Below are 12,494 nucleotides of genomic sequence, written 5' to 3'. Positions count from 1 at the left end.
TCCTAACCATGACCTCCAGTCCTGGCATGCTGGGGCCTTGGCCTACATCTCCTGGTCCATCTTCACTCTCTTCGCTCAAGTGCAGTGTTCTGACCACACATTGGCCTCTTTCAGTTTCCCCAACAACTGTGTTTCTCTCTGCCACGGAGCCTCTGCACAGGCTGTTTCCTCTGCTGAAATGCCTCCCACCCCAAACTACTTAATTCTCATTCATCATTCAGTTCTCAAGACTCCCTCCGGGAAGCCTTCCCTCACCGCTCTGTTCACTGCCCTTGCAAAGCCAGGTTTCTCTCCTTCAGTACTTCTCGGGTTGTTATTACAACCTTCTGGGCACATCCGCTGAACAATGCCCATCTCCCCCATTAGACTGCAAATTCCTTCAGAACAGGGTCCTTGTTTGTTTTGTTCCCTCTGCATCATGACAGCAGGGGTGACACCCAGATAAATATCTTTTGAATAAATGTTGGGCCTGGTTTAGTCAACAGGCAAAAGGACTATATTCAGAATAACAAATATACACTGACCACTCCCAAGGACAGAAGGAAAATTTAAGAATTTTGTGTCCTAGCACAAGAAGGCTGTGCTCCTCACAAAGGTATAAAACCTAATAAAATATCAAGCTAGAGGGCTTATTTATACCCAAGACACTAAACAGAAATGAGCTTCTCACAGGAAGATTTCAGAAATGAATCAGCAAATGCAAAACTATTTTTTTCTAGGATAACCTTGCTGGAAAGAAAGTCAAGTATTTTCCTGGCAGGCCCCCTAAGCCTGGTGAAAATGGTGAGAACTAAACACAGCTCTGAGCTATTTATATAGGACACTCCATGTTCTTGCTGATTAAGTACACATTTTCACAAGTTCACTCTTTTTCATGAAGAATGGTCTTACTGTTTTCCCTAGCACTGCTTTCAGACTCTCCCCTGAGATTTACAAGTACAGGATAGAGCTCTAAATTCATTCTATCCAACCACTGCTTCACCCATGTTGGAGACTTGCAAAAACGTCTATAAACCAACTATTAGGGGAGGCAGAGAAAGGCAAGCATTCAGTTCCTTTTCCTTTAAAGACTGCAACACTGGCCAGACGCAGTGGCTCACGCCTGTAATCCCAGCACTTTGGGAGGCTGAGGCGGGCACATTACCTGAGGTCAGGAGTTCAACACCAGCCTGACCAATATGATGACGCCCTGTCTCTACTGAAAATACAAAAATTAGCTGGGGGTGGTGGCATGTGCCTGTAATTCCAGCTACTCGGGAGGCTGAGACAGGAGAATCGCTTGAACCCAGGAGGTGGAGGTTGCAGTGATCCAGGATCGCTCCATTCCACTCCAGTCTGGGCAACAGGAGCAAAACTGAATCTCAAAAAAAAAAAAAAAAACAGTTGCAACACCAATGACTCTGAATTTCACCAGGTCATCTGTTAGGTGCCAGGTACTGTGCCAGTTGTTTACTGCACTGGTTCATTTAACCTTTGCAATAATCCTGTGATGAAGGTATTATCACCTTTATCATCTTGGGAAACTGATGCCCAAAGAGGGATCACTGGACTATCAATAAGCAAATCAAAATTTCAACCTGTCAATCAACTCTCTGCCAATCCCACATATAAATGCTTTTGAATTCAGTTTTTAGATGCTGCTTCTAGACAGATAACCTCCTCCTGAAGAATCCATAGAGCTTTTCAACAAAAAGTAATCTTTTAGGGTCTTAAGTTCTGTTATTTCTCAAAACTTTTATGATACATAGCACTTGTAAATAAAATGTCTAATCAAAACACTAGAATTTGCTAAAATTAAAAGCTTAATTCTGCATTTCCATTTAAAGTCTTGTTATGTCAATTTATTTATTTTTAATTTAATTTTTTTTTTTAAGATGGGGTCTCGCTCTGTTGTCCAGGCTGGAGTGCAGTGGCACCATCTCGGCTCACTACAACTTCTACCTTCCAGGTTCAAGAGATTCTCCTGCCTCAGCCTCCTGAGTAGCTGGGATTACAGGCATGCGCCACCATGCCCAGCTAATTTTTATGTTTTTAATAGAGAAGGGATTTCGCCATGTTGGCCAGGCTGGTCTCGAACTCCTGACCTCAAGTGATCCATTGGCCTCAGTGTCCCAAAGGGCTGGGATTACCCAGGCGTGAGCCATTGCGCCCAGCCATGTTATGTCAATTTAGAGATGTTTTTGATATTTTTCAAATTTCACAGTAATCCTCATGATGCAAATGGTTTTTCTGAACACATCAAAATGAGAAAAACAGGATCATATGGAAGAAAAATCAATTTATCTATCATATGGATACAAAGACGTCCATACGATAAACGCCCATTTGTATGTTTCATACACATTCATATACAACTAAGATTTAGGAATATACTTCCTTAACTGGATCCCTTCCCAACCTTTAAAGTCTTTTCTACCTTTAAATAAACAAAACAAACAACTCCCAGGAGCCACTCCTTCCTCCTGTTTACAACACAACCAAACTGTGGGAGAGCTGTCTATGCTCACCATCTGTTTCCTCAGCTCCCACACCTCAACCCAGGCCAGTGTGGCTTTCACCTCCATCACAGCACCAAAACAGCTCAAGTTAAGGTCACCAATGACCCACACACATCCCTAAATCCCATATATTAAACAGAGGAGCAAATCTAAGAATGGATGTTATGATCTATTTGAAGCTATATCATGTGCTGCAGCTCTGTTTCACCAGCTGGCTGTGTGGATATGGACAAGTTGCTCTTAGTCTTGGTCTCCCATTGCCTGCTGTACCCAAAGAAATGAATGACAATCCAGAATTAATAACAGGTCACAACTCAAGAATTAATCAGAGAGAATTTACTGCTAATGAAGAGATATCATCAATTAGAAAAACTGATTAACTCCAGCCTGGGGCAACAGAGAAACCCTGTCTCTACTAAAAATAGAAAAATTGGCCGGGTGGGTGGTGCACCCCTACAGTCCTACCTACTTGGGGGGCTGAAGTGGGAGGATCACATGAGCCAGGGATGGAGCGGTTTCAGTGAGCTGAGATCGCACCCCACAACTGCACTCCAGCTTGGGCCACAGAGTGAGATCCTGTCTCAAAAAAAGAAAAGAAAACTCAATAACTCAAATGAAGCTTATGTGAAACCAGCTCTTTACTCTCATTTCCTTCTTTCCATTAGTTCCTAATTAATGTAAACTGCATATATATGTAGTAAAAACCTGAAGAAAAGAGCTGTGATCTTTTTGACTCAAGGCTTTTAAATATATCTCAAAATTCAGCTATAAAACACATGGTCTCTTTCCTGAAACTCTACTGTGGTATACTGATTGTTTTAAATACTCCACTGAGTATTTTATATACAAGAACTTTCATATGGAGAAGCAATAAAACATGGCAGTAATGGTTAAGATCTTGGACTGTGGAGCCAGATTGCCTGTGTTTATATCCTGGTTCCATCACTTATTGGCTGAGTTATCTTGGCCAACTTAACTTCTCTGGGCCTCAATGGGGATGATGATTATAATAGTGAGAACTAAATTGCATGAAAAGCCTGTGTTACTGTGCCTGGAACTCAGAAATGCTTAGTACACAGCAGATATCACACAGAAATAATACAACATGTGATCTTTAAAAAATCACTCAATTTCATATGAAGATATATGTTTACTATTCTTTTTATATTTTCTTGATAATGGCTGAGAATAATAACAGCTACCAATTATAGAGCACTTAGCCATTACTTAGAACTTTTGTATGACGGTCTCACTCTGTTGCCTCCGCTGGAGTGCAACAGCACGATCTCAGCTCACTGCAACCTCCATCTCCTGGTCTCAAGTGATCCTCCCACCTCAGCCTCCTAAGTTGCTGGGACTACAAGCTTGTACTACTAGACCCAGCTAATTTTCCTATTTTTTTTTTTTGCAGAGATGGGGTTTTGCCATGTTGTACAGGTTGGTCTCAAAATCCTGGGCTCAAGCAATCTGCCCACCTTGGCCTCCTAAAGTGCTAGAATTACAGGCGTGAGCCACAGTGTCCAACCATAAAGTTTTCCATATCGAATTTTAAAACAGGTTATCCTTTTAAGCCTCCAAACTTTGTATAGCTTAAGAGCAGAAATATAACTTAAAGAGATATCATGGGAGAAGATGAGTCTTAAATAGCAATTATAAAAGGAGGTTTAAGAATGTAATTATATTCTCCAACAGAAGGCTGAAAGGTTAAAGATTATTAATATATATCAAAGTTTCATTAACAAGGTAAAGAGCAACAGCGTCCTTGGGGAGATGAATACTCTCATAAGCTCTCTTGATTTCTGCAGACAAAGGTTGGAAGGACACTATTCCCTAACTGAGCAGTCCCTATCTATGCATTTGGCATTTAGTGTAGATGAATCACTGCGATTACTCCAAATCTGTTCCATCAGGATTATCACAACTTTTACAAGAAACAACCCCTGTCTTCATTGAGTTTAATAAGTTAATACTTCAACACAGCCTTTCAGTCATGTAATTACATTCTTATTTATTTATTTATTTACCAAATAAAGCAGTAAGTTATTCCTGAACGAGAAACCAAGGTTAAGAGCATCAAATCAGAGCACTTACAGCTTCTGTGGTTTGTCACAGCTTAAAGTAATAACAAAAAATAAATAGTAATAGCAGCAAGCATTTACCGAGCACCTACTACACGCTAAGTTTTTTGTACATGTCAATTAACTTAATCTTTACAATAATCCTGTGAGGAAGGTATAAGATCAAGTAACTTGTCCAAGATCACAAAGGTAGCAAGTGGAAGGCAGGAGGTTCTAGAGTCCCAAAAGAATACACTTCTAGCTAACATCTATACTAAACAGCCCCTGCAGCCCTGATCCCCTCCCCCAATATGCTACAGTTGGTGGAATCACATCACAGAAGCTGTTTCCTGTACATGCTCTTTATCATCCAAGCATTTCAACTTTGAGCCGTCATTTACAGTTCCTCTTATCACAATTAACAACAATCTACACATGGTAATCTCTAAAATACCACATAGCACTGCTCCTTATACACTAGCTCGTTTCAGCTATTTTTTCCAAATTTCTCTTCTTAAATGACATTACTGAGCACAAGGCTGGGCCTTGAGAGGCAGAGTGAAATGTCACCAGGCATTGTGCTGTGTGTTCTCTAAGTAAAAGCAGTCATTTCTATATAACAGCAATGACACACAATTATTCTCTTAAAAAAGATGGTCACTTAACACCATGCATAGGTTCCCTTATGATAGTAGCTCATACAGCCACCACCCCAATTTGTGATTCATATAACCTGTAGTCAAATTACTTCCTATCTAGGTTATTCCCTACAATTCACTATTAAAAACTGAAAATATGTATTCCACAACTTGCGTTATGAAAATCTTCCGAACAAAGATATGATCTGAAAAGATCTATCAAATTCTCAGCAATAATGGCCCTTTATGACCCAGATGAACATTTTATAAGTAGATGCCAATAACGTGATGTACAATACGGTGAAAATTTTATGTTAAGAAGTTGTCTAACGAGAAAATAAAAACTTTTCTGCCAAATAACTATTTTGAAACCTCCACAACAATATTGAGAGGATAGAGTCCAGGCAGATTTCAATGTGGAGTTATAAATACCAGGCTCCTGTCTAACTAACAAACTGCTTTGCAGTGCTTATCCCATATTGCTGATAAAACAATACTCAACAGTTAGCCTTGGTTATTGGAATAGAAAAGCTTTAAAAATCTAAATCTCAGTAAATTCCTTCCACTGATCCTGAATTTAACGGACTAGCAACTGTTTCCAGATTTTCTAGACTACCATCTCTACATCAACAGTTGACCCCTGAGGGAGTGGAGTCTCAGGCCCCTCTGAGAATCTGATGAAAGCCAGGGACCTTCTTCCCAGGGAAGGGCAAAGTTCACCAGCCTATTTCTAAGTGCCAAAAGAATACTACTCTATACTTTGTAGCAGATGAAGGGAGAAAGGTGATAACAATCTCAAACTCTGACTAAAAATCAAACTTTCCATTTGCTCAATTTGTTAGGAAAAACAGGTCTTCTCACAGATTCCAAACCAAAGACGTAGGGGCAGTGAATTAGCTTGAAGACAGCTCTGGTCAAATGCATGGGTTCTCCCACTGAGAACTCTCTTCTGAAACTCCACATGGTGGATAGTTCTTGTCTTTCAGTACTCTGCTCAAATGTTACCCTCTTGGAAAGGATTACTTTCCTGACCACCCTATGGAAAGCAGTCAGGTCCTCTTTATCACATCTTGTTCTTTTATTTTCACAATAGTATTTATTAGTATTCCAGAATACTTCATCTATTTTCTTATTTACTTATTTTGTCTCCTCTATTCGAGTATAAGCTCCATAGGTGTAAGGACCATGTTGGTCTTGTTCCCTACTGAATTATTAGTACATGGAATGCAGTGGGCATTTAATACATATTTGTTAAATAATTAAAACTAAAAGATAGGATAGTGATTTTGGTATCAACTACCAGGCCTTTAACTGTGAGTTAGAATTCTCTCTCTTTCCATAATCTGAGGGTCCATATCAGCAAGTATTTATTGAGCACCTACTGTGCGCCAGGCACTGTTGCAGGCACAAGGTATACAGCAGTGAGTAAGTCAGACAAGTATCTTTGCTCTAAAGACCCTGTATTTTAGTGTACTGCTAGGAATAAGCAGAAGTCTTGCTCACTACAATGCCTGGGAGATCCAGAACACCCTCTACAAACCTTCCTTGAGAGGAGCTACGGGAGATCCCCAAACGAAAGGCAAACATTCTCCAAAGGGGAATTCCAAAGCAAGAATCAGGGGTTTCCCTAAACCAGTTGGGCGGCTCTTCCCACATGCTCTGTTCACCTAGGGGAAACCCAATCAGCAGAGCTCAAGTAACGAAAAAACTTGGGGCAAGGGCTACTGTTTCTAGGACTTGGAGGTGGTGAGGCGAGGAACCAGGAAACAGAGCGACAAGGAATCGTAGCAAAACCCCTGAGCTGGAACCCTGAGGAATAAGCTCTGGTTGTCACCAACTTGCTAGGTGACCTTGGGCCAGTCCCGAGCTGCCCAGGCATCACTTCCCCCGGGAGTATAATAAGCAGAAGGTCAAGAGGGTGGAATTCGGGATAGCGGGGAAGCGGAGGCCAGGAGGCCGGGCCGAAGCCGGATAGGGTAGGACAACGGCCGGCATGCTGAGGCCAGCGCGGGGCCAGGAGGGGGCGGCTCACCCACCGAGCGCCACCTGGCAGGCCCTGCGCAGCTGGGAGTGCTGGGGCCGCTTCACCTCCTTGTCGGCTAGGATCTTCTCCAGGGCACGGGACACGAACATGCTCTTGGTCTGGCTCTCCTGCATGGCCCCGGCCCGGCGGGGGCTGACAGCCCCGCGGGCTGGCGGCGCGAGCGAGGTGGCGAGCGAGGCAGCGGGCACGGCCTCCCGGCCCGCACCGGCCGCGTCCGTCCGTGCCGCCCAGTCAGGAAGCTACGCCTCGGCCCCACGGCGCCGCCATGTTGGAGCGCGTCACGTGACCACGTGACTGACGAGGCAGCTACTGCCGCTTGGCGTCCGTCGGCCCCGTGACCCCCAGCGGGGCGGAGCCTACGCCTCGGGGCGGGGCGGAGCCTACGCCTCGGGGCGGGGCGGAGCCTACGCCTCGGGGCGGGGCGGAGCCTACGCCTCGGGGCGGGGCGGAGCCTACGCCTCGGGGCGGGGCGGAGTCAGGTAGGCGCGAGGCGAGGGGCGAGGGTAGAAGGAGGAAGAAGAGAAGGTGGGGAGCGGGGTGGGCGAGGGCGAAAGGTAGAGGGGACGTAGGGGCTAAAGAAAGGTGAAAGGGAGGAGAAGTGGTAATGGAAGTGAGAGAAGGAAAGCGCGGGATAACGGGAGGTGAAGGGAAGCATGAGAATGGAGATGACGCGGGTAAGAGATGAGGAAGAGAAGAAGGGGAACGGTGACAATGAGAGATGATAAAGGGGAAAGAGGAGAGGTGAGGGAGCGAGGACTGGAATGAATGGGAGCTGGTGAATGAATGAGAGGTGATGGGGAGTGAGAGGCGTCAGGAGGAAGGGGGTGAAAAGAGGAGGGGAGGGCGGGCACGGCGGCTCACGCCTCTAATCCCAGCGCTTCGGGAGGCCGTGGCGGGAGCATCGCTTGAGCCCAGGAGTTCGAGACCAGCCTGAGCGACATAGAGAGAATCTTTCAATACAAAATAAAATATAAAACAATTAGCTGGGCCTGGTGGCGCTGCTTGTGGTTCCAGCTACTCAGGAGGCTGAGGTGGAAGGATTGCTTGAGCCTGGGAGGTTGAGGCCGCAGTGAGCTGTGGTGGCGCCACTGAACTCCAGCCTGGGCCACAGAAGGAGACCCCGTCTCAACAAGAGAAAATAAAAAAAAAAATGGGGGGAGGTGATGTAGTTATGGAGGAGATGAGGTGGTGTGGGAAGAGGTGAGAGGGAAGCACAAAAGTAAGAAAAAGTGAGGGGAGAGGAAGGAGAGGGAAAATGAAAGGAAAGAGAGGTAAACATGAGAAGAGGTGAAAGAGTAGGAGAAAGGGTGAGGGAGAGGAGGTAGGAAGAGGAGCTATCAGGTGAAGAGCCAAAAAGAAGGAAAAAGATGAAGAGAGGAACAGAAGTTAAAGGGGAAAGGGAAGAAGTTAGGAAAAGAGGAAAGATTTAAAAGGAATGGTATGTAGGAAGGAGGTGAAGGGGAGAGAGGTGAGGAAGAATGGAAAGAACATGCTGGGGGAAGAGAAGAGGAAATGGAAGGGGTGGAGGGTAAGGGGAGGTAAAAGGAAGAGAGACGAAGAGAGGGAAGGTATGTTTATGTCCACAAGCAGGGTTTCATGACGGCCACTGGCAAGATACACACATCCATATGACCTTCCTGTCACAGCAGCAGTGACCTTGCAGTTCAGTGAACTGTTTATTGAGTGCACAACTGTGCATGGTGCCGCCAGGAAGCACTTACGTCCCTCTGGAGTTGATCCTGTTATAAACCTGTGGACCCTCACAGTGCAGTGAACAGGACCTGGGCCTTGCGAGGCAGGGGAAGAAAGCCAGATGGCCAGTGGCACACAGCCTGCAAATGAGTGTTGGAGGACAGATACTCTGGCCCCAAGGCAGCTTCCACTCCATCTCACAACAAAGATGCTATCACAACAGCCGTTAGTGGTGTCCCCTGGACCCCTTCACCTGCCTCCCCCAAGGGCAGCTGTGGGCATATGCAAAGACAGTTGTTTTTCTTGGAAACCTCAGAAGCAGAGACATCCCAGGCAGGCATGCTCCAATGCTCAGGTCTCAGTTCAGATGTCTCTGGGAAGCCTCCGATCAGCCTGTCTTAGGGAGCCCCCTCTCTCCCTAGCTGATGTTTTCCACAGCATTTTCTGAGCTTTTGTATGTGTTGACTATTTGTTGTTCTCAGTAAAGCATAGCGGCAGGGGGAAGCTGTGTCCCCAGAGCCTGGGTCCTCTGTCATGTTGAATGTTTTATGGCCATAAATTCTGTAAGTTCCACTGCTTGTAATGCAATTTTGCAGTCATTCCCAGCAATAGGTAGAGTTTGTTTCTCTACCAGCCTGAACCTGGACTAACCTTGTGACTGGTCTTGACCAATAGAATGCGACAGAAAAGAGGCTGCACAAGTCCCAGCCTGCATCAACAGGCCTGGCTCACTTCTTCCTTTGCTGCCTCGGAATGCTGCACGACACTTGGGAGCAGCCTTGCGCCCAGGGCAGTGGCTCACGCCTGTAATCCCAACATGGGAGGCTGAGACAGGAGGATCACTTGAGCCCAGGTATTAGAGACCAGCCTGGGCAACATATCAAGACCCCAATGCTACAAAAAAAATTAAAAAATTAGCCAGGAGTGGGTGATGCCTGCCTGTAGTTCCAGCTACTTGGAAGGCTGAGGTGGGAAAATTGCTTGAGCTCAGGAGGTGGAGGCTGTAGCGAGCTGTGACTGCACCACTGCCCTCTGGTCTAGGAGACAGAGCAAGATCCTGCCTCAAACAACAATAACAACAAAATGGTAGTAGCCTCAGAAGAAAGAGCACGTGAAGAGGGAGCCCAGTTGTTCCAGCTCTTCCAGCTGACCCACCAGCTGAATACAGCAGCATGGATGACTGGCGAGACCAGCAGAAAAACTGCACAGCCCACCCGCAGAATAGCAAGAAAACAACAAATCATTACTTTATGCCACTACATTTTGGGGTGTTGCTTGTTACATAGCCATAAATCACTGAGACGCATCTCAGTCCTGATGTGTTGAATGAATGAATGAGTGACTGACTGAATGTGTGAAATTCTCAGAAGAGTACAGTGCAGCAGTCTGGCGAGTAACATATTTTGAGCCACCACCCCCCCACCCCGGCCAAAGCAAGGCCAGACTATGTCACTCCCCTGCCAAAAATCCAACAGAGGCTCCCTGTTGCCCTTGGAATTAAGTCCAAGTTCAGTATCACGCTGTGGCCAACAAGGTGTGATAGGGGCCCTGCCATTTTCTCTGACCTCATCTCCCTTCTCCTTTTCTCCTCCTCAGGACTCTCTGCTCACTCTGGGCTCCTTTTTGTTCCCATCGAGGGCTTGGCTTACGCATTTCTGTCTCTCTTAATCAGTGCCTCTCAATGAAGGCAGTACCACCCCCAGGGACATTTTGAAATTTCATTGGGGGATATTTTTGTTGTTGTAATAGAGGGAGCAGGAATGCTAGATAACATCCTGCATACAGCTGAACAATCCTATATAACCAACTATTCTATGTGTGCCGCACGGCCAGACACGCCTGGAGATGAAAAACTTATTGATAATCTGAACCTAGAACCTAAATCTGCTTTACATATAAAGTAATTTTTGTGTAGTTTTAATAGCAGCACTTTTTTTAGAAATGCAAACATCATTGTAATTCAAAGGGGAAAAATATGTATGTATTTTGAGACGAGGTTTTACTCCATCACCCAGGCTGGAGTGCAGTAGCATGATCATAGCTCACTGCAGCATCAACCTCCTGGGCTCATGTGATCCTCTCACCTCAGTCTCCTAGGTAGCTAAGCTAGGATTACAGGAGCATGCAACACCATGCCCAGCTAATTTGAAAATATGTTTTTGCAAAGATGGGGGTCTCCCTATGTTGTCCCTGCTGGTCTAGAACTGCTGGCTCAAGAAATCCTCCCACCTTTGCCTCCCAAAGTGCTGAGATTACACATGTGTGCCACCATGCCTGGCTAATTTTTAAATATTTCTTTTGAGACAGAGTCTCACTCTGTTGCCCAGGCTGGAGTGCAGTGGTATGATTATGGCTCACTGCAGCTTCCACCTCTCAGTTTCAAATGATCCTCCAAATTTAGCCTCCAGAGTAGCTGGGACTACAGTGTGTGCCACCATACCTGGTTAATTTTTAAATATTTTTGTGGAGATAGGGTCTCCCTATGTTGCCCAGGTTGGTCTCAAACCCCTGGTCTCAAGTGTTCCTCCTACCGCCACCTTCCAAAGTGCTGGATTACAGGACTAAGCTACCACTCCTGGCCAGAAAAAATGTATTTTTTCTAGAAATTTACCAAATATCATTTACCATTTCAAAGCCACATTGCTGTCATTTACATCAGTCATGGTATCTGATTTGCTGCTAGGGAACCCCGGCCAGCCTGCAGAAATAGCTGTGGCAATTCCAGGGGATCCCACTTTTAGGTTCGAGCATCTGCCTGCTTCATTACGTCTTCTAGTGTAATTGTATCTGAACATTTATCTATTGAAATAAAATTTGCAAATTATACATTGCATTCCTTTTGTGTCACCTTCATAGTCTGATTAAAACTGTGTGTAGAAAGATTTCATTATCTATGAATTTCCTATCAGAATAGCTAACAAAGGGCTTGGATTTATAAAAGGGGGTGTGTGGTATCTGTTGGGGTTGGAAAGCACTGACGGCTGCCCCCTTCCCACCACTCTGCTCTCAGCTCGATGTCACCCACAAGGTCACCAACCTCCCAGTTTTATTCCCACATCATCTTTTTTGAGACGGAGTCTTGCTCTGTCACCCAGGCTGGAGTACAGCAGCACGATCTTGACTCACTGCAACCTCTGCCTCCTGGGTTCAAGCAATTCCCCTGCCTCAGCCTCTACCACATCCGGCTAATTTTTTATACTTTTTGGTAGAGATGGGGTTTCACCACGTTCGCCAGGCTGGTCTTGAACTCCTGACCTCAAGTGATCTGCCCGCCTCAGACTCCCAAAGTGCTGGGATTACAGGTGTGAGCCACCCACAACCGGCCTCCACATCTTCTTTTCGTAGTTGCACTGAACTGAATTTGAAATGGTGGTGTTTATTTATCTGTGTAGTAGTTATCTATTGCTGCACGATAAATGACTTGACAGTAACTTAAAAGCAAAATTTCTTATCTCACAGTTTCTGTGGGTCAGGAATTTGGAAGCAGCAAGTGTGGTTCTGGATCTGGATCTGTCGTGACATTGCTGTTGAGCTGTCAGCTGGGGCTGCAGTAAGATAAGCCTCA

The 12,494-nt window shown here is 45.4% G+C and overlaps 1 protein-coding gene across 5 annotated transcripts in view; it reads right to left on the bottom strand.

Moving 5' to 3' along the window:
* The window catches only part of ARFGEF2 (ADP ribosylation factor guanine nucleotide exchange factor 2), a 102,795-nt gene extending 95,445 nt beyond the window's left edge, over nucleotides 1–7,350 (bottom strand). For all 5 annotated transcript variants that reach the window (XM_064382501.1, XM_064382502.1, XM_064382503.1 and 2 more), the window contains exon 1: nucleotides 7,230–7,350. In XM_064382501.1, the coding sequence (XP_064238571.1) occupies nucleotides 7,230–7,350 (121 nt within the window). The remainder of the gene's footprint in view (nucleotides 1–7,229) is intronic.
* Nucleotides 7,351–12,494: the final 5,144 nt, after the last annotated feature.

This window comes from Aotus nancymaae, unplaced genomic scaffold, assembly GCF_030222135.1.
Source record: "Aotus nancymaae isolate 86718 unplaced genomic scaffold, 86718_ANA_hifiasm-v0.15.2.pri h1tg000029l, whole genome shotgun sequence".
In the NCBI taxonomy this organism is placed as follows: Eukaryota; Metazoa; Chordata; class Mammalia; order Primates; family Aotidae; genus Aotus; species Aotus nancymaae.
The sequence above is the reverse complement of the archived record's forward strand: the minus strand, read 5'-3'. Positions and strand labels throughout refer to the sequence as shown.